We start from the raw sequence: 27,154 nt of genomic DNA, 5'->3' as shown, positions 1-27,154 counted from the left end.
CAATGAAAGACACGTTTTATCGGTCTTCTTTTACGCGGGAATATCAAAATTTCCACCATTCAAAACGCGATGAACCAAAGCTCGCAGGATACCAAAGCGCCAAAGGCCCACGATGCAGTCCTGGTGTTGTGCGAGCACCCGTTAAGAATATTGAACACCAAAACTATCAAGTTTTGGCACAGCGAGAGGCAGCTAGTTTCTGTACCCAAAGGTTAGTGCATGGACAGGCTATCGAAAGAAAATAAAAGGGATGCTTGCCCAATGGATAGTAGGCCTAACTACGCAAATAAATGTCTCATTGCATCCTTGTCTGCGAGGTTAGTACTAAATTTACACTGTAGAATACATTGCACAACTCGATCAGCAACACTTTGCAAGTAGAATTGGCGATCAGTGTGGGCAATTTATATTTCTAAGGGACGTCCGTCGTACAAAGGCTTAATGCGCGGGGGTTTTTAGTCAATGACTGACATAAGAGTTTCCTCACAATCGACCCAGTTAGAGTGCGATAACGGCGCGTGAACTTTGCATACAACTGGCAATAAGCTGAATAAACCGGAAGCTGAATACCATGAATAAGTTACTAAATTACATCGCTCAGGTTTTTTTCTTTTTTTTCAAGTACCGGAGGGGTTTTTTGCGCATTCTGTTGCGCAGTTTGGCAGTGATATACCGAGCATCAGACAGGTAACGCGCCGAAGCCAAAATTTCACTCTTCTTCTACCAAACAGTTTTCCTGCAATGGTCTTAGTACTGGTCCTGTTGCCGAAACCTTGCACGAGCAAGATACGGTGATCGAGAATCGAGAATCGATATTGTACTCGGAACATGAAAAGGTCGCCGTCCAAGGAACAACTGATGCAATGCAAGAGCTTCAAGCTGCTGAGAATCGCCAATTCTGGATTACAAGCAGTGAAGGAACGCCTGAGAAGCGTCCAAATTATAAAGGACCTTTGGAGGCCAGTCAGCCACGGTGATTGTCGCACCACGCATAAAGTAGAATAAATTTGTTAGCCTGGTCTTGTCTTTGCCACAAATCACGTAAAACTATAAAGAAGGTACCACTATGAACTCTGGAAAATGAAAATTCAATAATACTATGGTTGACGACTGACAGTTTAAAAGAGAGACAACCTTCACCTCAGAATCTTGGGCGCGCCGCCTGTAAGCACTGAGGGAGAGGGAAGCCCCATAATTTGGCCTATTTCAAAAACAAATGACACTGCAAAAATAACCTACAATTATAATTTCAAAAGAAAGACTACCATCACCTCAGAAACTTGGGCGCGCCGCCTGTAAGCTCTGAGGGAGAGGGTAGCCCCATAATTTGGCCTATTTCGAAACAAATGACAGTACAAAGATGAGCTACAATAATAATTTGGATAATGACCGACATTTCAAAAGAGAGACTACCATCACCTCAGAATCTTGGGCGCGCCGCCTGTAAGCCCTGAGGGAGAGGGAAGCCCCACAATTTGGCCTATTTCAGAAAGAAATGACAATACAAAAATGACCTACAATAATAATTTGGATAAATGATCAACATTTTAAAAGAGAGACTACCTTCACCTCAGAAACTTGGGCGCGCCACCTGTAAGCTCTGAGGGAGAGGGTAGCCCCATAATTAATTTGGCCTATTTCAAAAATAAATGACACTAGAAAAATTACCTACAATAATAATTTGGATAAATGACCGACATTTTAAAAGAGAGACTACCATCACCTCAGAATCTTGGGCGTGCCGCCTGTAAGCTCTGAGGGAGAGGGTAGCCCCATAATTTGGCCTATTTCGAAACAAATGACAGTACAAAGATGAGCTACAATAATAATTTGGATAATGACCGACATTTCAAAAGAGACACTACCATCACCTCAGAATCTTGGGCGCGCCGCCTGTAAGCTCTGAGGGAGAGGGTAGCCCCATAATTTGGCCTATTTCGAAACAAATGACAGTACAAAGATGAGCTACAATAATAATTTGGATAATGACCGACATTTCAAAAGAGACACTACCATCACCTCAGAATCTTGGGCGCGCCGCCTGTAAGCTCTGAGGGAGAGGGTAGCCCCATAATTTGGCCTATTTCGAAACAAATGACAGTACAAAGATGACCTACAAAAATTATTTGAATTATGACCGACATTTCAAAAGAGAGACTACCTTCACCTCAGAATCTTGGGCGCGCTGCCTGTAAGCTCTGTTGGAGAGGGTAGCCCTATAATTTGGTCTATTAAGTAAAAAACAAGTAATAATACAAAGGTAACCTGTAATAATAATTTTTGGATTACGATTGACATTTCAAGGAGGCTTAAATGACTGATATAGAAACCATACTGTATCTGTGACGTTGATTATACAGATCGCCCAAGCGAACACGAAGATGTTGAAGTGGAAGCTAGGATATCTGGAGTAATCCAGCATCTTAGGCTCCTGCCAGCGAATAAGATTTTGGCGGGATTTCGACAGTGCTTGGCGGGCTTTTTGGAGAGTGATTTGTCACTGGAGGCACATCGACGCTTTCATCGTCTTAAGCCAGACAAAAAAGGCTTGAATCCTTCGCCGTTTGATGAAAAAGGTCGTCCATTGAATCAGGTAATCGGTCTTGCTGTTCCTCAAGGAGATGTGAAGTAGAGCTCGAGCTCTCGCATTCGTTTACACCGGTGACTATAAAATGTGCATTGTTGACGGCTTTTCTCAAACGTTCAAATAAAGAAGATTTAAAAATTTCTTTGGTCAGGGTCTTTTCCACGCAGAGTTCAATCCAAACCGGAGAAAGATGTGCCAGCAGAGAGTCGAAGAGAGTGTATTACTACTTGTGGCTCCACAGTAAAAACTTGATACGCCGACTCGCCGGTTTCGCTTCGAAGGTCACCAATGTTGACACGGCATACTACTCTTGAAAGAAGTTAAATAAGCCATCGCAGAACAATTTTCTTAAAAGAAAGCTCTTGAAAAGCCACTGAAAGCGTATCAAGCCTATTTGAATCCAAATGCGGCGAGAAAACTGTAGTTATCAATTGCGAAGCCAGCCACGAAGATCGACTTCGACCGTGAAATGAATTTATAATCCCAAATAGTCTGATCAAATTTCGCGTTTCTTTGAGATGTCTGGTTCATTTAATCAGAAGTACAAAGTTCCTTGACAGGCAATGTGTCCGGCGCTCTCCAAAGGTGTCTGGAGGAATGCTAAAAACTAATTACGAAAGTAACGCTTGTCTGTTATTGGAAACCGATCTGTGGTGGTTGCTGTGGAGATTAGGCCTCCTCCTGCGCGCACTAAAATCGGGGCTCTGGCCTGTTATGTAACCACTGTTGATTTGAAAAGAATTTAAGATTGCTATTGTTATTACTCTTGAATGCCAAGGAGTTCATTGTAACTGACATGATGTTATGATCCTAGAAAAAACAGTGCTATTTTGACTTCTGAAGTAAATGATAAACTTCCTATAAGTGTGAAAGATATCTTTGAAACCCCAAAAGAGTCTTTCTTTTGTTGGCCCTATAATCTGGGAAAGTTTTGGTGGGTTTTGTCCTATATTTTCAGGTCGCTTAGTCCTATATTCCTATATTTTTGGACCCCTAAAGGGCTTGACTCCCTGCTTGAAGTATTTCTGAAAGAGGAGGTCATAAATAATTAAATGGTTTTTAATGAGAGCAGTTTTGGGAATATTGAAACTAATAGGAAAACTCAACTTCTCAGCAAACAAACCTTGTTGGAAACTTGTAAAGGTCATCCACGTCCCACCCACCATCCAACAGAGAGAGTCACTGAGCGTAGATGCAACTCTTTTTTCTTGGAATTCGTCAAGGTACTGGGAGCGGTAACGGTTTGTTGACCAAGTGAGTTCACTAGCTGTATTAGTTGTTTTTAGGGCAACGACTGAAAAAATGTTCCACAAATACTTTTTTTTCATAAATTTCAATTAGTCTAATTAAAAAAAAAGCTTACAACAAATTAGTCTTCGTAGACTAGGCACGTGATGACACCCTGCTTATTTGCAGTTGGAACATAGTTAAATGTGGTATTCAAAACATTCCTATGGCAAGTTAGAAATTAACTTAATGACACTGCACTTTTTAAACCGTGACAAGGGTAAATTAGTTTTGTTTCCCACTGACCCTTTCATTTATCTGATTCTGACTTGCACGTGCAAGTTGCTAGTGAATTCACATGCGTCAATTCATATCATTTGAAAATCTCGACACACAGTTAGCCATTTAAGTTCTGCGGAAGCCAGGGTAAAGGTTTTGAAATTTTAACCAAGTTCAGTCTATGGAAAGCTATAAAGTTAGATAAGCATAGTTTTAGTTCATTGTTACCGCCCTCATCCACTGAACACGGAGCTCTATTGCTCTCATTCAAAATGATAATTATCGGAAACACATGGCGAAGTGTAATCGTAACAGAAAGTTTGAACTTACTTGGCTCTTAAACTTCGGTTTTTTCTTCTTCCATTCCCTCTTTCCCAATGACAAAGTAATAACCTTATTGAATTTTTGGACATGGAAGTCGACTGTACTGCGCACTTAGAACTTAAAGACGCCAAAGTGAAAAGAACAGTTCATGCTTTACCATCCAACTTTCATGTTATATGCTCGCTATTTTCCCATCTTTTCTGTAAATATATCACACAAGATTCGTTCCACCAATGAATTACATCGCTTCTCTAAAACCTGACACCCAGGAGTGGGAAAAAGAGTCCGTTGTTTAAGGCCTTCAAGAAAAATATATAAAATAACGAGCAGATTTAAATGCATTGAGGCAAACTGGGCTTTATTTAAAATGATTATTTTTTTATTTATTTGCTTTTTTGTCATTTCTTACTTTTTTCTTCTATTTATTTAAGTCTTCTTTATTTTGTTTTTTCGATTTTTTCAGGTACGTTCATGCGTACCTTGCATATAGGTAGCTATGCCCTGTTGTATAGTGCCATTTATTATTGTCAGTCATTCTCTCGTCGTGTTCACGCTTTTTTGTTTTTCTAATAAAAAAAGCATCAGTGGTGAAGAATGACCTTTTTGTCGTGTATTTGAGACGTTTTATCAATTTAAATCTGTTGAATCTCTTTTAGGTGTTTATGTTATGGTTTTTGCTGTCATAAGCTAAAACATGTCCTCACGTCAATTAAACTTCAAAATTTATGGTCCAGTTTAGAGCGTCTCAAGGGATTGAAGGCTGTTTCCTGTGGTTTGTTTCTTGTTATGGCTAGGATACACATGGACTGACATTTAATAAGATTGCCTAATTTCTGCTTAAGTAATTACTTTATCCCAGAATAATTTAGCAAAAACAGCAATATCCTCCTGACATAGCGGTCACTTTACGTGACTGACTTTAAAGATTGAAACTTACGTTTGACAACAGCAAGTCATTTTGGGTCAAGCCGGTTCTTGTCATATACTCCAGTGAAATTTGAGTTGGCTAATTCTTCCTCCTAGGAGAAGTGCATGGCGAGTATTTTCAAGGCTGTCTTGTACCTTTCAGTGCCTCTATTTAGGACTTGGGAGACTTTGGGGCGCGTTTTTGGTGTTAAACTCCTTAAAGAAGGTAATTCTGTGTTTGTAGGCGTCTTTGCTGCGTTTACAGAACTGCCCTAATGAGAAGAAATTCACTCTATATGATTAACAAGGGGCATGGTAGAAGCATAACAACCATTTTCTCATTTGCATACGTGCCTCTGAGCATTTTCTTAGAGGAAATACAAATTAATGGAAATCTTTGGTGATGGTTTTTTGAAAACGTTCAGAATTCTAGGTCAGGTGCAAAATCTAACAAAACGGAACCAACTATGTTATATTAAAAACCATTCCTTCTGCATCAACCATAATTACCATTACTATGGTCTCTGGCATCATCAGAAGAGCAGGCCCAATTTCATTGTGGCTTAACTTATTATTGGATTAATGCTTACTGAAGGTGGTGTGGATCTTGGCTGTGTGGGAACTGCATAGCCCTCAACCGTTTCTAGACTGTCACTGAGGCGCTTCATTGCTGCCCTTGTTTCAGCCATAAATGAAGTTAAGGTGACTTCCATTCTTTTTAGTGTCTGGCAGAAAACGTGGTGACAAAAACAGGTCAACATTATGTCACTTCGAACTTATCAGCCAATTCAAATTCAAAGTTGTCTTAATAATGGACAGTTTTTGCAGCTCACCTCGAAAACCTGTAACTGATCACTGTCAGTCGTCTTCTTGAGTTAGATTGTCTGAAAGCCAGTCCAGCCATTCGATATGCAAGGACATGTCTAACATGTCTTGGGCTTCCTTGATCCTCTCGCGTTGTTCCTCTCTCCTTCCCCTTTTCTCTCTCTTTTTTCTTTCCAGTTCTTCCCTTTTCGTTTTCGTTTTCTTCTTCTTTTCTCTCTTCCCTTTTTCTATTCTTTCCAACTCTTCCCGTCTTCTTTTGTCTTCCGTTTCTTTGTCTCCCTCTCCTTTCTTTCCAGTTATTCCCTTTTTCTTTTCTCCTCCCTTTCTCTCTTCTCTTTCCTTTCAAACTCTTCCGTTATTCTTTTCTCTCTCCTTTCTTTCCAATTCCTCCGTTTTCTTGTCCTCCTCCTCTCTCCAATTCTTCTTTTATCCTTTTCTTTTTCCTTTCTCTCGTCTTTCTTTCCATTTCCTCCATTCTCCTTTCCTCCATTTTCGCTTCCTTCCTTACCTCAATTTCTATTTCCTCGCATCTCTTTTCCTCTTTCATTTCACTGTCTTTTAGATCCTTTCTTTTCATTTATTCCCCTCTGTCCTCCCCCCCTGTTTTTTCTGTTCAATCCTTCCTTCTACCTCTTCCTGAGCTTTTTGTCTCAAGTTTCCTTTCCTCGTTTTCCTCTTCTACCCTCCCTTATTTTTGTCTCCTCCATGCATCAAACGCCAACTCGACTCCCTCTGGCTTTTCCCTTCTAAATATTGTGCATACAATTCCTCCTCCTTCTGTTTGGAGATGGGGAGGTCTGAGACATTGTCTGGTTTGTCACGCTTTTTGTTGTTTGCCCTACCGTTTTGATTAAAGTGCCTGATGTCATGCATTGGGGAACTGGAACCTTTTTCTGTTGTTTGCCAGAGGGAAGTGGCGTGGCTTTGGCCCCAATCTTGAATTCTGAGAAATGGCGGACAAAACTTACAAGAAATTTATCACTTTAGAAACAGTAAAAAAGAAATTATCAGAGGACTCATTAGAATCTCGGGACAGCTAGACATTGGCAAAATTTTGCCACAAACTGCAAATAAAGTTAACAGGCACTAAGAAGGAACTGCTTGAAAGACTGCTTCCTCTCAAAAACGAACACTTGTTCGACAAAAGAGTTAACAGCATTTGCAAACAAAAAAGTTTCAACAGCTCTTTCAAGGGAAGAAATACCACCACCCATGGCTCGATGGAAATGTGATACTTTGCTTTTCCCTAAAGTTCAGAAGGATGTCATCAGAAAATATCATTCGCACAAACGACAAGGAATGACTGGGCAGTGGGCATAAGGCTTAGAGAATGTTCTCCTTGAGGCGAATGAAAGCTATAAAGGGTTTAAAAGATGGGAATACGCTTTACGTCAAATCAAGCATTTTGAAAAGCTTTTTGTCGGAAGTCACTCTCACAGTTACTTTTCTATTTGTCGGCAAAGTTCCTCAAAAATGCTTTTGTGAGTGTCATATAGGGAAATGTAGTCTTTGTTGTCATGTTATTGTAATACTGCTCCAACTCGAACATTTTGAGCTTTTTCTGTTGTTGACATGCACTCAGAAATTGCAAAAAAAGCACAAACCAATTAAAAGAAGAAAATCAAATATCACGACTGCATCTCATATTTGCCTAAAATATTTTAGAAACGAGAGATTTGCAACACACTAGGTTACTCAAAAGAGGCAGAAAAGGAGGGTTACTGCTACACCAGAAAATGTTGATTCTTGCAGAGACACAAGTGACTGGCTAAAAAGAGACATCACACAGATAAGCTCTAAACTATTCAATGGAATATCAAAGTGCAATATGGATGTGTCAAGTCATATTCTTCAGATATTGCAATAATATGCAATCAGACAATCTGGGTTATATTGCCACCTCATACAGAAGTGCATATGTAAATAAAGTTATACAGAAAGAGCAAGAACTGTGCAAAGCAAATACCCAGCTTTGATGAAAACATCCTCAAACAAACATTTTTAGGAGAGACGGGAGATATCTGGCATAGTGCATTGGTTCCCTCAAAGTCTAACCCATCAAACCAAGAGATAAGCGTTGATCATTCTACTGCAACAATCTCAGTCTGTAATGAAAATTTCTTTTGTTCAGAAAAGACCCAAACATTGCTTAATTTGCTTAAAGAGTCTCAGGATGAGTTTATAACTATCACGATTCCAGAGTTAAAAGAAGCGAAGCTCAGTTCAACAAGCAATCATTACATTGACATGGCTAAGGGTACATCAGTGGCCAGTAACTTGTGTAGGAGTTATCACTGCTAGCAACTTACCATCTCTATTGGGATTCTGTCGATACAAAAAATTTGATTCAAGTTGGTTTTGCATATACGTGATAAAGTACATGAAATCATTTGCAAACCCAAGGAATTTTGAAAACTTTCAGAGAGGCAACAGTTTCGAATGAGAAGCTTTGGAGAGCTTCTCCAAACTTACTGGTGAGTAACGGTAAAATTTTAATAACGATCAGAGCACTAAATCGGTTAACTCATCCAATAGTGACATACAAAATATCACATAAATATCTTTGTAAGTTATCTGGGAGCTTATCATTATATTTCCCTGCACAGTTTCACCCCACAACTATGATTAAAGCCGTAAGCAAAAAAGAGCTCACTTCTCCATTGTGTTCTCCAAATATCTTCAACATCAACAGTGCTATAGGTCTATTGAAGAAAGATAATATCATACCTCTGTTCATTTAGCCAGGTAAAAAGGGCTTTCCTTTTCATGGCGGATCAAATCCCTGGAACATTAAGAGAAAGTAATTTAAAATCCAAATATTCTTTCATGAATGGGTAAAACTAAGTGGTGCGCATACAAATAATTTTCCACCGCAGCAGTACACAAAAAAATTGAAAAGAGGTAAAAACTGAGGTACAAAAACACTCAACAGGTAGGTAGAAAACACACACACTACTCCCAATTGTTCTAACCTACACATGCCCCTCCCGTTACAAAAACAGTCTGATGAAAAGTATAAACAAGTCAATTGAAATAAACTAGGTCCAAAAACCTAGATTTGTCTATTAGGGAACAAATCGGCCATTGATAAATTATTTATCAGGTTCTGGTTTGCTAAAGAAAGCAATCTTTCCCTCCTCTCTTGCTTTTTTAAGACTTGGTCACTGCTTTTTTCTTCTTTTGCTTATTTCATTAGGAAAATCTGCATAGACCGTAATATCGATATCATCTGCCAGCTTGCGCACTCTTCTAAAAACCACCTCACCAAGCTAAGAAACGGTCAAATAATTTACCTTCTAGATTCTGTAACCTGCTTTCTACCCCTGCGAGCATTTCGAAGATCGGTTCCAGTTGAGTAGCGATTTTTTCTGTCACGTTCAAGGACTCCAGAACTTGATCGTTGTCGCTGAATACTATGCTAATGTTCGGTTCCAAGCATGGACTGTTGCGGGCCTTTTTTCCTTCTGGAGAGCAAATGTCGCCATCAGAGCTGATGCTAACACGTGCCTTCACTTTCCGTTTACAACTTTGAGCCATAAGGCGGGTTCATACTGGCGAAGTAAGTAGACCTTAAGTACAGCAGGAGCCCAAGTACACTTGAGAACATGTATGTTTTCTTACTGTGATAAGCGTTCACATTTAGAGTTCAAAGTATGCTTGAAGCAATCGGGGTTGTCAATCAAGTTACGCAGTAAAATTTCGCGTGCATGAAATAGCGTGATTAGGATTGTAACTGCGATATGCACAAAACATAAGTACAACATGCAACCTCAAAAACTTCGAATTGCTTACCTTGTGTACCTCATAATTTTCTTACTGCAACGACAGAGAGCTTTGCTATTACAGCAATTTTGCCACTTTCTCGTCGCAGAGGAAGAATTTAGAGTGAGACGGAGAAACAGACAAATGTTGCTGATGTTCATGGCCCAAACGAGACAACAAAACGTGCAACGCAGAAGAAGAGCTTGGGTTTGGCCACGTCCCCAGAACTGGTTCAAAAACTTACTGGCAAGTCCTGCGCTAAATTTTCTTTGGACGGAACATCTCAGAGTCACCCGAGAATCATTTGAATACTTATGCGACCTTGTGAGAGTAAACCTGCAAAAGCAGCACTCAAGATTCCGAGTCCCTGTTAGCGTGGAGGAAAGAGTTGGCCTAGCACTCTGGCCACTGGCAACAGGGAACAGTTACAGAAGTTGTGGGTTACAGTTTGGATTAGGAAAGTCAACAGCGAAAATCATCTGTAGTGAGTTGGAGCAAGCTGTTTTTGATCTAAAAGATTGTTTCATAACATTTCCTTTAACAAATGAGGAAATTGGAGAGAAAATTGAGGAGTTTGAGGAGCTGTATGGAATAAGGGAAATAGTTGGAGCATTTGATGAGAGCCACATAGAAATAAATGCTCCACCACAGAATCACGAAGATTATTTTAATCGAAAGCAGCACTACAGTATAAATCTACAGGCCATAGTCGATGCCAAATTGAAGTTCATTCATGCTACTGTTGGGTACCCTGGAAGTATACATGATGCTCGAGTTTTAAGGCTAAGTGGCTTGTACGATTTCGCCGAAAATGAGCAAATTCTTAGTGGTCCAATGCGAAATATCAGTGGAACAGAAATCGGGCCTCTTTTAGCTAGAGACAGTGCCTATCCACTCACAAACTGGCTCATGAAACCCTTCCCTGATAGAGGTCATTTAACTGCCAAGCAGAGGAAATTCAATCTTAAGTTTAGGGCACTGAGATGCGTAGTCGAAAGAGCTTTTGGCATGCTTCAATCAAGATGGAGGATTATTTTGAAGAAAATTGAACAAAAAACGACAACTTTGAAGAGGACTGTAATTGCGGCTTGTGTTTTACACAATATTCGCATTGAAAGGGGAGACCTACACGACGCAGATGATAGCGACTCAGACAATGGCTCTGATGATGACAACGGAGGGCGAAATGCTTTTGAAACCGGCAACCAAAATCACTATTCAGGTCAGAGTAGTAAAACGTCATTAGTATAAAATTTCTTCACTCGTTCATCAGACGTCATTTCCAGGAAAATCATTGGTGGCGTGGCGAGATGTTGGCAGTTTTTTCATGCTAAGCTGTGTCAGGATGTCTGTCATTTTACGTTAATTTAGAGTAACTTTTGATATTGTCCTTGCTTTAATTAAAGGAAGCTTTAATTTCAGGCCAAACTTGTCCTCAAAGAGGATTGTATGGCATGATATTTTAAGCATGTGGCGTATGTGTGGAAACTTTTTCACACTTCCTCAGATTAGAACAAAACTAGTCAGTGATACAAAAGTTGAAGTAAATTCATGTTTTGTTTTTCTCCATTGACGAAATATGACCTGAGGTTATTGTGATTCCTTCTAGTAACTGTTCCACTAGAACCACCAGAGATCCTCTTAAATTCTGTTTTACGAACTGTCATCGAAGGAGAAGACGTGGAGTTTCGGTGCAATGCATCCGGCTTACCAGCTCCGACCATTGTCTGGGAAAGACTGGGTTCTAATTTACCCAATGACGCCCTTGATAGGGATGGAATACTAATGATCCCGTCTGTCGGTGCAGAAGATGCTGGGACGTACTCCTGTAAAGCAGTTAATAGTGAAGGGCAGGACAGTTTTAGTGTCAAGTTGGAAGTGATAGGTACGATTAAGGAAAAAAATTGAACCCAAGAAAAGAGAGGATAAAGTTTCTCGAATCCAGGCTAATCAAAAATATTACTAAGAAAAATCACATTTAGAATCCAAGTTAGAGACATTCAAAGGTTTTATTTCTTGTAGCTCAACAGTAAGATACATCTCCCACAAATTTCAACGTGAAACAAATTTTAACGTCAATTACCATTGATCGTGTATCATTTCGTAGAGGCATATAATTGAGTTACACATTTTATCCTAACGAAGTTCAACGATGCCGCCAACTGGAGGTGTAAAGGCCATTTCTTTATGTACCACTTTGACCAATAAGGCATCCTGTTTCTGAGCCTTCCATAAAAATTGTTCCTTCTTCATATGCTTTAATGTGAAGAAGCGCTTTGATTAATAACTTTCCCTCACTTTTACTTGGTAACTGTTCAAACTATAAAATATTTCAAAAAAGCCCTTTTTAAATAAGAAATGGCACATGTCTTACCCGTTTCTGTTCTACAAACTGTCAAATACAGTCAAATTTCCCTTAGGCAGACACCATCGGCAAGCAAAAACGTAATTTCATTGGGAGCTGGCCGGTAACAAATCGTGCTTGTGTAGTGAAGTTCCTAAAGGGAAGATTTGTTAAGGTGGCCGTAAGTGAAGCTGTCCGCTTGAGGCATATCTTATGTCCGTCAAAAGATAAAAGAGCTTAGACTGCTACTACCCTGTTATACACCTCTCCCATTATATCCTTTCAACGTGATTATTACTATCAACGATTCCAAGTAATGCTATTTTTTGAACTCGTGGTTCTTTAACATTTACCAAACGTTTTGAAAACAATGGGAAAATGGAACACCACCTTTAGGAACTTTTAGGAGAAACGACAAATTTAAAAAGATAGCCATGTGGTCGAATATCCAGACTGAAATTTGTGTTTCCTTTCTTTCCCAAACTTGATTAATGTTTGAGACAAGTTTCAAGCTTTCGAGGCCTGTTTTGGGAATGGAACGAGTTTGTGAAATAGATTCCTGCTTTTACATTAACTTTAAGGCAACAACTGAAGGATCAAGGAGACAAAATATAATGATTTGTATTAAGTTGTCATACCAAGCCTCGAACCCCTTTTATTGTGGGCGCGATCCATTCAACCAAAATTCCAGCCGGTTCGACCGGGAAAAGTGGTCCACCTCAAAAGGTGGACCCGTTTTTCCGGTTGGACCGAACCGATTTATTGAGTTTTGGACCGAAATTTCCGGAAGTTTTGGTTGAATGGATCGTGCCCTGTGTCTTCTCACCAGGGCAGAATTCTGGATTTTTTTTACCTTAAAACTCGCAAATAGTGTACCGACCTATGTCTACATTTAAGTGATAAACAACCCGACCCGTGCCTTTTTTCTTTCTTTTTTTAACCAGTGCCTCCTCTAATAGACGTGACTCCCTCCAAGATCTCCGTCAATCAAGGATCCTCCTTTAACATCTTTTGCATTGTTCAGCCATCACTTGCAATCACGTGGTCAAAACTCAATAGTAGTTTCCCAAACGGCATCGTGAGGGACAAGGGGACCTTAAAAGTCAGTGAGGCGAAACTGAAACATGCAGGAACATACCGCTGTTATGCTAACAATTCAGCGGGCTCCAGTGAAGGCTTTGCAAGCGTCGTCGTGTATGGTAGGAACCTTTAGGGGCCGTTAATTAAAAAAATATATATCGCAGTATATAAAAGGTTTATACCTCAAGAGTTAAGGTAATAAAAGTTTTAATTGTAAAAACACAAATTAAAAAAAGGCCTTTCATCCCTTCTTCTTCTCTCCCAATGACTCCCATTTATTGAATTTTTTCCCTTTTATTTAGAAAGAAACATTCTATGTTGTACTATAAATTCTATATTGTACTACAAATGATGTTTTTTGTGATGGCAGTGAAAGTGTCTTTGAAATATACGTTCCAGTCTTGTTGCTCTTTGCATATCGATTATGTTGATTATTTATCAACTTTTGTTTGGGAAATCAGTGCTGATCAACAAGTTAGTCAATTTTCAATTTCATCCCATGTTCAATTTGTCCTGGCTTTTTGACTAACTTTCGTTCTGATATCTCAGCTGCACCAAAAGTGGTGGCCTGGCCTAGATCTTTTGAAGCCGCGCATAAATCCAATGTTACATTTCACTGCAACTCGACTGGCATACCCGACCCGGTGATCTCCTGGTCAAAAGAGGGGCGCGACATTCCCGTACGACACTCAGCTGGTGTCTTGAGTCTTACAGGAGTTATCAGTGACGATAATGGTCGATACATCTGCACAGCAAAAAATGCTGCCGGAACTTCTACATCATCTATAGAACCCACTGTCGAAGGTTTGTTAGAGCTTCGCTTTGAAGAAAAAGAAGTCACTTTCTGTTCATCTCGATCCCCTTTTTATGCTCATTTCCCCTTATCATGCCTAAGTTCACTGGTCTGGTTGACGACCCCATATTCTCAAAGTACAGTGCTTAATTATATCATAACCAAAAATTAATGTCCATAAATCTTTTTCAAATGTCGAGCCAATTCATTGCACTGTAATTATATTATGCTATACCCTTGAGTTTGTCCAACTGTTATTGTTATCATTATTATTATTATTGTTGTTGTTGTTGCTGCTGTAATTATTACTATTGTTATCTTTATCGTTTTTGTCATTGTATCAGTATCATAATCATTATCATTATCACTATCATTCGTATGAGTAGCCATGTAATCATATCCTTTTTAGATCTACCCAGTGTGGTTATAACAGGTGGAACCTCCGTCAAAACAGTTTCAGGAGGAAAGAATTTGACTCTAGAATGCATCGCGAATGGAACTCCACAACCAGAAATACAATGGACCCGCGTCGATGGTCTGTTGCCCGAGGGACTCATTTCAAAAGGAGGACAGCTGATTTTCCCGCACGCGCGGCTTGCCTATGGTGGTGTATATAGGTGCGAAGTCACTAACAGAGTGGGCTCTGTGCAATCTGAAGTAGCCATCTTTGTGCAAGGTTGGTGTTTATTGTTTGTTCTTTTCTGCTGTTACCTTTCACGTTTACTGGTCGGCAAAAGAAATTAAAGCTAATGCAAGTAAAGCTAAAAAACGCTTGAAATATTTGACCGTCAATTCCAAAGACATTCACATTTGTGGGGAATAGGAATGGTTCACTGGTTTGTCAACCGAGTTGATAAGCCACGATAATAAGACAGAATAAAATAGCGAAAGCTGGCGATTGCGTGTCCTCGTTTCAGACCAAGTGAGGAAGGCGTGAAAACATAAGCCTGCTTTAAATCTTACTGCGTAAACCAAAATGACCTTATTCGATTGGATTTTTTGGCACTACCACCCAACCACCCCAACCCTACGGTTACAACTAATATCCATCTGCAAAGATCATGCAGTTTTATTGACGATGTTACTATTAAACATTGTGTTATTAACTCGAATGGCAAGACTGTACTCTATTGACCCTTAGAGGCCCCCAAGGTTTTGGTTACTCCACAGAAGTCACGTGTGAAAACTGGTGAGACCGTGCAATTCACTTGCATCGCTAGCGGCTCCCCGTCCCCAGACCTAACATGGCGGAAAGTTAACGGATCGCTTCCAGTCAGCAGTACAGTGCAAAGAGGAGTTCTAAAGATTGCTAATGTGACTCAAAAGGATGCTGGGAGTTACAATTGTGAAGCCAAAAATGTTGAAGGATCGGCTAAAAGAAGTGGAATTTTAGAAATTAAAGGTAAGGTATTGAAGGGTAGGCTCTTTGGAAGTAATCTTACTTTAACCTCTCTCCTTGTTTCATGTCTTGATTTTGACGAGTTTTGGTGCAAAACTTTTCCAGTGCCTTTCCTCCGATACATTTTACCTGATGCAATTCGAAAGCGAAAAGCTACGAATGTTCTTGCGGTCATGATGAGGGTTAGTTTGGGGAGTTTCTGCTAAGTACACTTCGCGTCAATGACAAGAAGACACCTCTGTTATGATATTTACTCTAACCATAACGTAATGGTCACCAACCATTTGTATCACTACCTTTTCTATATCTCTTCTTAGTGACCGTTCCACGATTTACACAGGAACCTCTGTCCTACCTCAGTGTACAGACATTACCAGACGAGCCACTTAATTTCACGGTTGAAACTGTGTTCATACCGGAGATGGCGGATGGGCTGATTCTGTACAACGATCAGCTAACAAATGGCTCTGTTGGAGACTTCATTTCATTTGGAATGTCAGACAGATTTGCTGAATTTAGGTAATGGGGTTGTATTCACAAACAGGGACGAAGAGCATCCTTCTTGATCCCCGCCCGTAGTCCTGTGAGGCTTAGCTCTAGCAGGATTCTGCCCTCGCAAGCTATTTTTTCCATAAAGCCTTTGGTTACACACAAATCTTTTTTTCGAGGTCGTTTGAAAACTAATGCAAAAAAAGGATCCGAACTTATTTTGTTTCTGTAAAACCCTGAAACAGCAAGGTAACCAAACTATCGTTTTACTAACCAAGTCTATCATATTCCACCTTGGCTGCAGTCGTATTGCATACATTTAGCCAAGCCTTAAAACGGAGCTTCCATTTAATACAACACTTTAAGTTCTCGTTGGGGGGTGCATCATACACTCTGACTGTTCCAGTGACTTATTCCAAGAACTGCATCATGTCATATGTATCAACATACTTAGCACGAACACACCATTATAAGATGGGGTAGTTTACTTGTAGAATGTGTGTTAGTTGGACTTATAATCCTATGGTCAATTTTTACAAGTGTAATATAAACGTGTAGCCATTTTCCGTGGGTACAGATTGAAGAAAAAGGACTCCGCTACAGCACAAGCTTCTCACATATACTCTGGGCTCAGTTCTCCCAGTCTAACAAAGTATACTTGAATATCTCCTCCCTGGTGAAGCTGAGCCGGCACATTAGAGAGTATCTTACGATGTTTTTTTTTTTAAAATGGGCTATATCCACGTTGTAGTGGCTGTGCATGTCGTCTTGATCTTAATCTAACTGTGATGCACATGTTATAATCCAGTTTTATCCTTGGTTGATATATTTTTTCTTTTTGGGGGGTATGGTAACGTAAGAAAAGAGTCTGAAACAAACTAAATAATCCGTATTTAGATTCAACCTTGGCTTTGAGCCTGCAATCATTCAAAGCCGGCAACCATTGAGCCTGTATGAGTGGCACAGAGTCGTCTTATCACGTAACAGGAAGGAAGGAAATCTCACCGTAGACGGGGAGCCACCTGTAACAGGAATTTCTAAGGGGAGTAGTACAGGTCTGAATTTGAATCAGGATTTGCACGTGGGAGGAGTCCTTGACTTCTTATCAATAAGCTCCTTGGCGGGATTCAAGTCAGGATTTATTGGCTGTTTAAGCTACTTGGCTATCGACGGAAAAGTTGTAAATTTTGGTAAGAATAATATATAGATTTAGCCAGGGCTAAAAGCGAAGCTCCTATTAACTCGAATTAAACAATAAACTTGCAATTGTATTTTACAAATCAGTTAACTTTAGAGCACATTCATGTGACTTTTGAGGGAAAGCTAAGTGATTTTAGAGAAAAATAATTTGCAAACAGTCCAAGCTAAGAGTGAACTTAATGTTACATCGAATTGATAGCCTTATATGTACACCCAAAAAATAGCAATCATCTTGATCACATTCAAGAGCCATAAAAATGTCTCTTGATCACAGTAGATTAGTATAGGTAATAGCATGATTTGTACTGATATTTGGCATAAATACCACGAGTGATATTTCAAAACTGTTATATGTAATTTCACGAGCGCTTAGGCGAGTGAAATTTGAGACAATTTTGAAATATCTCGAGTGGTATTTATACCAAATATCACATACAAAATATGCTATTATTTGCTTATACTACTACCCACAAAAGGTTTGTAATTTTCACATGTAGGTATTTCAAATTAAGCTGAAATACCACTGCTCTAAGCCAGTCAAATTGCAGAAATTTCTGATGTAGTAGTATAAGGCCTGGAAAACAAATTCTCGGAGAACAAATCAGGCCCAATTTTCTGCGTTCGACAAGTTTACAATTTATTTTACAAAATCTTGCTAACAAGTCTGGGGACGTGTAAACCAACCTTTTATACTTTTTATACATCATCTGAGGTGAAACAGTACCATGAGGCACTGTTTTTATCATACAGACCTCGGACAGATCACAATTTTGCAATACAAATTGTACTCATTCAACATTCAGGTCGATCGAGGCACACGTGGGTCGAAACCGTCAAAAAAATTTCTAAAATCACCTATACGGCTTGCCGGTTCTCACTTTTGACAAGCGCCAAAGTCGACTGTTTAAATCAAGATTAATAGAGTTATACGCTTTAACATGATAAAAAATTTATAATGTTTATTTCTTTATTTAACGGTTTTATAACTACAGTATGTGTAATCTTCAAAAGCGTTTGATACACGCGGCATTTTGACTACTCCTGCAAGCGATGTTCGTGAGCGACTGAAAACAAACGGCACAGCGATTAAAATTGCAAAGAGACTACTAAAAATCAATAAAAGGATAATAATTCGGTGAAACATATACAGAGACAACAATTTTCATTCACGAAGACAAGTAAAAAGTGTCTCTTAAAATCCTTGTTTACGTTTTAAGCCTGCTTCCCGGCGTTTGCTTTTTTCAAAGATGAACTCGAGGCAGGAAAATTTAAATGGCTCAAAGCTTTCTTTTACAGCCAGAATTATAACTAAATATTCTTTGGAACGTTTTCTTTCTATTTGCAGTGAGAAAATGTCTAAAGGCTTTTTAAAGTTCTATAAGCTTATAATCAAACCTGATACTCGGTCAGATCGATCATTGTCTCAAATCTGACAAACGTGCATAAACTAAATAGCCGCATAAACTAATGAAGCCTGACTTCATTAAATTAGATATAAAAAACAAACATTAAATAAAATAATTACTCAGGCTTACCATTCTAGATGCTCTGAAAACTATCAAGTAAGGCCACAATCGCTTCAGACTTTTCAACCCTCTTACGCATCAAGCAAGGTGAAAAACGAAAACGATGCCATCCGAAATCGGATTTCCGACTTTGACAAGCGACGTATTTCTCAACCAAAAACCCAATAAACAAACTAGCTATGAATAACAGAAGACTCTTGGTAGCAGAAGAATTTCATTTTGTACATTCAGCGGAGAAAGACAGTTAAAAACATCACAAGTTGACACAAAACTCTGTCAGTTTCAGCTGTCAAAGTAAACAAGTTTCAAGATGCTGCATAAATTTTCCGCATGAACTCACCTGTCAAATTTTGACCAATCAAAGCATAAAAATTGGACGTAGAGCGTGACCAACGCGTGACCTTGGTGAGAAAAGTCCAAAGCAACTGGCATGTCATCCCTGCCCTTAAAAACTGGCTGAATTTTAGCTTCCGAGGTCCGTTTGAAATCAAAATTTTAATTGTGCGACACATATAAAACAAAACATATTTCATATGAATTAAAAAAATCAAACTTGAGCCTGCGATCATTTGAAAACTAGTAACTTGTCAGTGGATAACTTCAAAAAGATACTCGACCTCGATGGGTCGACACCTGAGCCCGCGATACGGTCAGGTGATACTGGTCAGCGGATACCCTGTTTTGACAGCTGTCAATTGATCACAACATTGATGTACAATATGTATGCAATATCAGTCTTCCTGTGCTACCAAACTAGCTAGAAAGTGTTGAACATTGAACATTGGTTTTCCTGTGGTGCGGACGGACGGGCGGGCGGGCTGCGGTCCGCTTACGGTCACGTGATTACCAAATTTTCTCGGATGGGTAGATTTACTTACACATGGTGCTCCGCAGGCGCGCTTCGCGCGCCAGAGCTCCGCTATAATTGTTTCTTTTACATTCCATTACAAAAATGGTTGGTATCAAAAATAGGGACCTTAAAAACAGGAACACAGGTACATGTATTGTCTCCTTTGATTATTTTGAGAAATTTTCGTACGGACAAAACGAATGGTAGTTGGATAAAGGTTTTCAAAGTTTAAAATTTCTGGAAACTAGTTTTCGAGGAGATTTGACTGATTTGAATTTTGCACAGGAGTCGAAGAAACAAACAGAGTGTCCGAAGGGGAGGGTAAGGGTGCTTTTTTGACAAGGGGAAAACAATTCATACAAATTCTTCAATTCGGTTTTACCTTGAAAGTCTGCTTTTGGTTTCTGTTCTGAAGGTAAATTGTCTTTAGCAACTGATTGGACCAAAACCACCATTTCTTTCTGTTACCGACGCAACACTAAAGTTCTGGAAACTAACCCTTTTATTTGAACTCTTTGAACTGTCTATACGCTAATTTTTTTATGCATAACCTTTACAAAGGGGAAATGATTCACCATGGTCTAATTGACATTAGTAGATTGAGTCATGTCTATAGAACATGAGCATGTTTCTTTCTGTTTCTTCGACTTCTAAAGGAGCCAGCTCTTATTGAAAGTGTATGCGCTTGTCAAGGGCAGTATTGACGAACTCGAATGAGAATAGGGCCTGTTTCACGTGGAAGCTGTTTTTGGAGCCTTTCGGTGTAGCTTAATTACCAAATTTTATAATTAGATTTTATCTTCTTCCTTCTCTTGCCAAAACACAATACTTAAATGGATTTTGTCACAAGGATATTATTGTTTTATGTCAACTTTGTGCTGAAGTCATTACTTAGGGTCTTGACCTATACACAAAATGCTTCTGTAAAATAATGAAGAAGGTTTCAAAGAAATTCCACCACGGAACGATAACCATGATGATTTGTTACATGATTTGTGAAAAAAAAAGGGAAAACTATTTTTGGAATTCAATTGATACGCAGACACTTCATAGGTTTTTAAAAAATAGAAAATAGCGTGACATAACCCTTTAAATACCTCTTGAAAAAAATTTCACGTGACCCTATTAAAAGCGTGGGTTTGGATGATTGTGAAGTCTGTCAAACAAGGCCTTGCAAGAACGGCGGCACGTGCACAGAGGTCGCTGGAGACTGGGGATTTATTTGTACTTGCAGGCCTGGTTACTCAGGAAGGACCTGTGATGACGCTGGTAACAAGTGTTCACCTGGCGTTTGCAATGAGGGGCGTTGTGAAAATATCGGCAATGATGGTTTTAGATGCATCTGTCCTGCTGGTTACTCTGGGGAGAGGTGTGAGGAAGGTTTGTTGTTGACCAAAAGGCCCTGAGTCCTTTACGATCTGATGTCAAAACATGAGCTTTGGTATAATTCCAATTTTTTTCCTGTTTGAATAGGATGCATGAAATACTTTTTAACTGGTTTGCATCAGTTGGTATGGGCGAAAGACCGTACTTTATTGTTTGATTCACTGGACGAAAACATGGATTTTCAGCCGCCCTCCCCCTGTTTTTGGTATGCAAATGACATTTACCATCCTTGCCCCATATTTACTTCTCCAGTTTTTACAAATTTCCAATATATTTGCAAGGATCATGTTGGTGCAAATTCATTTTTTTGTTCAGTGATTTATATGTTAAAAGTGCCGGATCGAGGGAGGAGGGAGCTCGGGGATGATAGCTTGCCAGCGCCTCATTTTAAGGTCATTTTCGGTAGTGCCCCCCCTCCCTATTTGAAGGGTTTGAATAAGCAGCGTCCCCAGTTACCTGAAGGTCTGGTTATAGTCGCTGCTACTTGAAATACCAGACCGAAGAATGTTGCTATAAAACGCCTCTGTCACTTGAGCAGCCCCAGGGTGAAGCGTATGATAGAAAGCAGGTGAAGAGTACTTAATTAAAGAAACGTCTCTTGGACTTTTCTGGTGTTTTTTTTGTTTTTTTTTATGCCATTTGGTGTTCTAAAAAGGAAACTGATGACAGTATTCATCTCTGTAGGAAGACCAATAGACACTCCCATGTTCGAGGGCGACTCATACATGTCATTACCAGGAATCGAAGGCGCAGTTCTGCAACTAAGGTTCTCCATCAGATTCCTCGCACTTAAATCAGGCAATATGCTTCTACTGTACAATGGTCAGGCGATATTCCCTGGTCGCGGTGACTTCATTTCCCTTGCCATTAACGGAGGGCGAGTTGAGTTCAGGTTCAATATGGGAAGTGGTACTGGTATTTTACGCAGCGCCAGAAACATTTCCGTAGGATTCTGGCACACTGTAATAATAGAAAGACAACTGAGAGACAGCTTGCTGGTTCTGGATGACGATCCCCCAATGAAAGGCTCCTCCCCGTGTTGTTCACGTGGATTAAATCTTTTGTTAGACTTGTTCATAGGCGGAGTGAAAAACTTCACGACATTCCACACTAGTAAAGTTGGCGTTAGCTCCGGTCTCTTTGGTTGTATATCCGAACTATCAGTAGATGGTAGGGAGATAAACCTGCTCAAGTCCAATCTTGACATGCGCGGTATCAAACAATGCACAGAATGCCTTTTGCCTTGTGAATTAAAACCATGTTTCAATAATGCCGCTTGCATCCCGGTTGGAAAAACGGGTTTTTTCTGTTCCTGTGCTCCTGGATATACTGGACAAAAGTATGAGTTTACACTAGCCGATCCTTTGAAGAGTAACACATGTGTAAATGGCGGAGTTGAATTATCGTCATCTGACAGGTTACTTATTTATTTATTTATTTTTTATTTTCCCAAACATAAGAAAAATGCGCTCCACTACAGTCAACCCGAAGCTTGTTTTAATGAGGTGTAGCTATTAATTCCCTCCGGTGTCTCTGCTATTGATAAGTTCGGCTAGTACCAACCCTAACACGGAAAATATTGGACAGAACTATAGTCAATCTAAATATAAATAGTGATATATTTGTAAAGAAATTTCTTCTCGGACCTCAAATGACGATCTCTCGCGATTAAGGACAGTAATTCGTTGGAGGGTGTCCGAAATAAAGGGAGTTGACTATATTTACTATAATGGACAGAGAATCTTTGAATACTTGAATACAAACAATACTTAATTTTAAGACGCGATAAAAGCGGTTCCCAAACCTAGAGAGCTTCAGAAATTCGGAGCCTAAAAGTTGATTTACTGTGTTACAGGTTATGCAACTGCCCGCTCGGATATGGAGGCAGAGAGTGTAATATAAGTAAGTAGTAGAAGTAGTAGAAGTTTTACCTTATGAAATAGCTTCCTAATGCGTCGGATATATAATCTGTCAATAACTGATGTTGTCGCAGTATAAACTTTTCAATGTAAGGGATCTAAAGGCACACAGTCTTTGTGGCTGTTTCGTTGTAGCTGTCCAGTTTGGAAAAAATGCATTGCTCAGTGGTGACGGTTTCTTGGAATTCCCATCATCGACCATGCGAGGACCGAGGTGAGGTTTTTTCTTTGGTGTTCAGTGAACCTTCTGAGCTAACATTTCTCAGCATCAGGAGAGTTTTACGACTGTTATAATAGAAAATGAGCGCCCAATTTATTTCCATCCTGGTATTTTAAAGCCTAAATACCTTATAATCCACAGTACAATGTTTACGGCTTTGAGCATGCATGTGTCCATGTTTCTTACAGATCGACAACACCTGACTATATGTCACTTGAGATAAAAACAGAAGCTCAAAATGGTGTAATCCTATGGCAAGGAGAGGTAAATTAGAGTGTTGTAATGAGTTCGGCCAACAGAGATTGTTTATAACTCATGCCTGATAATTCGATGACCAGAAAAGACATCCTTCTACTTTGCCACATTCAGTTCTGAGCTTTTTCTTAGTTATTAAGAGATTGTAAGAACAAAACCTTTTTCTAAAACACTTCCGTATCTCTTTTCCAAAACGTTCGTGTATATTTCACACCCACATGCCCCTTGTATTACAAACAGTTCCCTTGATCTGTAAGGCATCAAGCAACATAAACAGATACCTCATGTTCACACCTGGATCAATTCGGTGTCCCTATGAAAAATTTTTCTTCTTGCACCTTCCAGAGAAGAGACCACTTTGCAATCGGATTAAGAGACCGATTTCTGGAGTTCAGGTAATTATTTTAGGACTCTTGACGGCCCTACAACTGGTCGCTTTCTAAACTTAGGTATTTTTTGCTTTCAGAGTAAAAGCACCCATACATGTCCTTGACCACCAAAAATGCCAAAAGTTAGGGGTCGCTGATGGGAGCTGGTCGCATATGAGACTGACGCATCTGAATGTCACTAAAATTGCCTCTGAAATATGTAATACACTAAAAAACATAGACAATATACACGTATTAAAACAATATATTTCGCTACATCAATGTACTGATGGATCACATAAACTGAATATCCGGAGACGATAAAATAATAGGGAGTTTAAGCAAAAGCGTTTTTGAGTGACGCACGTCAACCGAGGCTAAAAAATTGTATTGCTTTACGTCTTTTTTCTCATATTGATGATTTTGCGGAGAATTTGAGCAAAAACAATGCTTAAAAGTAGTTAACTATGAAATTGAGTGAAGCACATCCTCGGTTAAATTTGTTACACATTAATCCTGGATCACTGATCTACATAAAAAAAAATAAGGGAACGGGCCCCCGGGCCCCTCCCCGGATCCGCTACTGCAAATAACCAGGAACTAAATATATCGGCCCCTACCCTGAGAATACTTTAAAATCATGTTAGCAAATCAGTTACGTCTTTCGTAGATTTGAACTCGGCTCTGGGCCCGCTGTACTACAATCTCTGTCTCCAGTCAACGACAGCCAATGGCACTCCATCAAGGTTTACAGGTAACAAACTTTTTCAACTACAATCTTGAAATAATAGTTCCTAGATCTCCGTATTCTAGATGCGTTACATTTGAGGAACAAGGAAGGGCCCGAGAATAAACCCCCCGACTGTCAACCATGAAAAAAATTTTAATCAATTGTTGATTTCGGCTTCTATATAATATGAAGCAGCACTGACTGCGTGATGTCATCCCTCCGATATTTTAATTATTAGACTAGTGACGTTTGTCGTTTAATTTTGTAGGAGTTTCAGTGAGGGTTCCCTTAAAGTTGATAATCATGAGCACGTAAATGGTACCTCGGCTGAGGGAAGCAAAGGGCTGAATATTAACCAAGGTCATAGCATATTTATGGGTAAGTGCATTGTATATCCTTATCTTATCAGTCATCCCTACGATCAGAATGGGCAGTCCGTAATATTGGGATTTCATATATTTGAACTGCGGGAAGAAAAAACAAATGCAGACAAGATCATCAGTACACAACTCAGTTGTAAAAAGAAAGCCTGAATGCCCGTATTCGACCCCTGACCTCTACGATACCGGTGCAGTGCTCTTACCTATTAAGCTAGCAAGCAGACTGGGTGTGAATGGTCCTTTAGTATTATCTAAAAGTCTACCTCCTTTATCAGTGTTCAGGATGTTTAATAATGTGGAAGATTTTTTTTTTCATATGAACAGGAGATAATTCGAACTATAGCCTATATTATCTTAATGTTTTTTCCTCTTATTTCCAATAGGAGGGAGTGAAAATATCGCAAAAATGACACATGGAAAGTTTAATACTGCTTTTAGGGGTTGTATAAAGAATACATTTTTCAAGGACAGAGGCATGGACCTCCAGGGTGACGCTATTCGCGGTTGGAATGTCCTACCGTGCGACAGCGATGAGGCAGAGCCATGAAAAGGCATTCTGGAGAAACTGGTTGCCGTGCGAAAGGAGCATTAAGCTCCAGAGGCCACACAGCTCTTAACCAAACAATCGTTTATCGTACTTTCACATTGGAATACTTAATAAATAGCGCGTTTTTGTTGCGTGGTTACACTTTAAATTAAAGTTAAGCAACTGTTGACGGTAAGGAAGAGAAGAGAAATGTGGAACTGTACGAACAAGAGTATTAAAAAAGAATTAGTTCTTCGCAAAAAAGTAGAGAATAACCTGGACAGTTATTGTCCCTTTTTACCAAACGAAATCATCCAGATAACCAGTCTGGCTTTGGAGCTGATCTGTTGAAATCAGCCACTGTTGTTTACCCCTAGGCTTCGACTGTTTAAAAAGCGTTTCTTGATGTCAAATACTGTTGTCCTAAAATGCATCTTATTATACTGGACCTGCGCTTAAACCTTCCATTTTTAGAGCTAATCGAGTGTATGGACAAAAACAGAAACTGTTTCTGCTTCAGCACACCCTCATGTACATTTCACTGATTTCATGTATAGGGACGTCTCGTGAGTTCATGATTTAAGGGTAGATAACGTCTGTCTCCAAACACCGAGGCCGAAAAAATATTACCTGCCATTTTAGAGCTCTGTTTTAGACTGTACAAAGATACAATAGGGTTATCATTGGCTTAGGGGAGGGGTAGGTGGGCAGTTTCCCAGAAACGTATAATGATCCACATAGGGATTTTCGCTTTTGATATTTATATTTGCTCTTTGTTGTCAAAAATTTATTCTACCTCAATTGTTTATTATATTTACACCTTTTGTACATATATTTTTTTCGTCTTTTTTTTCTTGGCATATATGTGTAAGTTTGACAAAAAAAGAAACGTCGCCTTTCAAGAACTTGTTGAAGATAACTTAAGTTAATTAGCTAGTAAGTTAATATATCGAAAAAAATAAAAATAAAATTGGAAAAACTAGTTGTGTTGCATAGTGTTACTTTCCTCCAATGTTATAATTATGCTACGTTTACCAACGAGACGTGTCACAACAATGTTATCACTTCCACTCGCTACTTTAGAAATGCGAAAGGAACTAGGATCAAAATATAACCCGCAATTGTTTCTGGGTGAGGTGACTGGCACAAAAAGCTGAGATTTGATGGGTGTTGTAATGCCTACAAAATTGTAATGGTTGATTTGAAAAAAAATATATACTAAACCGTAGTCGTATAGTCTCTACATTTTCGTAACCGTTTCTTTAGTGTACCGGTAGCGAAATGCCAGCCATCTTAAGGGGTTAAAAGAATCCCACGGAATACGCCAAAATTGCTTATATTTACAGCTTTATTCGCTCAAATCACCAGGAGATAGTGTGTTGAATGTCTTTCTTTCTTTGGAATAAGCACTGCAAACTGAAATGAAAGGAAATTCAAACCCCGCAAATAAGGACACGGAGGGGGCCTTAGAAAGTGTCCGTATTAACGGGGTGTCCCAATTAAGTGGGTGTTCATAAAACAAGGTTTGAATGTACCTTGAAAAATCCCCATCAGTCTTGGAGCAGAGAAGAGAACCAAAAACAAACTCAACTAACATTTCGCTCCTGAATACTAACGCATGCGCGTACTAACTGTTGACGTACACATAGACGGACTGGTGAGATTTTAAACATTTGGGGAGACTAAGGTAGTGTTCACATTTGGTGCATGGGTACAAGGCCAGAGTTCGGTACTCGTTGGATACTAATGTGAACACACGCTTTTATCAAGTATCCACGT

At 39.4% G+C, this 27,154-nt stretch overlaps 2 protein-coding genes across 2 annotated transcripts in view; one reads left to right on the top strand and one right to left on the bottom strand.

Moving 5' to 3' along the window:
* Positions 1-27,154, bottom strand: part of LOC140926712 (uncharacterized) — a 737,711-nt gene that overhangs the window by 296,307 nt on the left and 414,250 nt on the right. The window lies entirely within an intron of this gene.
* Positions 9,911-25,906, top strand: LOC140952700 (basement membrane-specific heparan sulfate proteoglycan core protein-like). Its single transcript, XM_073402143.1, has 17 exons — positions 9,911-11,132; positions 11,520-11,795; positions 13,199-13,453; positions 13,884-14,138; positions 14,537-14,803; positions 15,269-15,529; positions 15,844-16,045; positions 16,913-17,205; positions 20,708-20,971; positions 21,662-22,394; positions 22,833-22,879; positions 23,032-23,110; positions 23,305-23,380; positions 23,717-23,766; positions 24,410-24,493; positions 24,738-24,847; positions 25,233-25,906. Exons 1-17 carry the CDS (start codon positions 9,911-9,913, stop codon positions 25,394-25,396), a joined length of 4,638 nt encoding a protein of 1,545 aa, XP_073258244.1. The 3' UTR covers positions 25,397-25,906.

Source organism: Porites lutea, chromosome 1 (genome assembly GCF_958299795.1).
Source record: "Porites lutea chromosome 1, jaPorLute2.1, whole genome shotgun sequence".
NCBI classification, from domain to species: Eukaryota; Metazoa; Cnidaria; class Anthozoa; order Scleractinia; family Poritidae; genus Porites; species Porites lutea.
This window is presented reverse-complemented; position numbering and strand designations above follow the sequence as displayed.

Coding starts and splice junctions, on each gene's coding strand:
- LOC140952700 (XM_073402143.1), top strand. CDS start 9,911: ATGCAACCTCAAAAACTTCGAATTGCTTACCTTGTGTACCTCATAATT. Junction 13,454..13,883: donor TGCAAGCGTCGTCGTGTATG/GTAGGAACCTTT, acceptor CTGATATCTCAG/CTGCACCAAAAGTGGTGGCC. Junction 23,111..23,304: donor TCGACCATGCGAGGACCGAG/GTGAGGTTTTTT, acceptor TGTTTCTTACAG/ATCGACAACACCTGACTATA.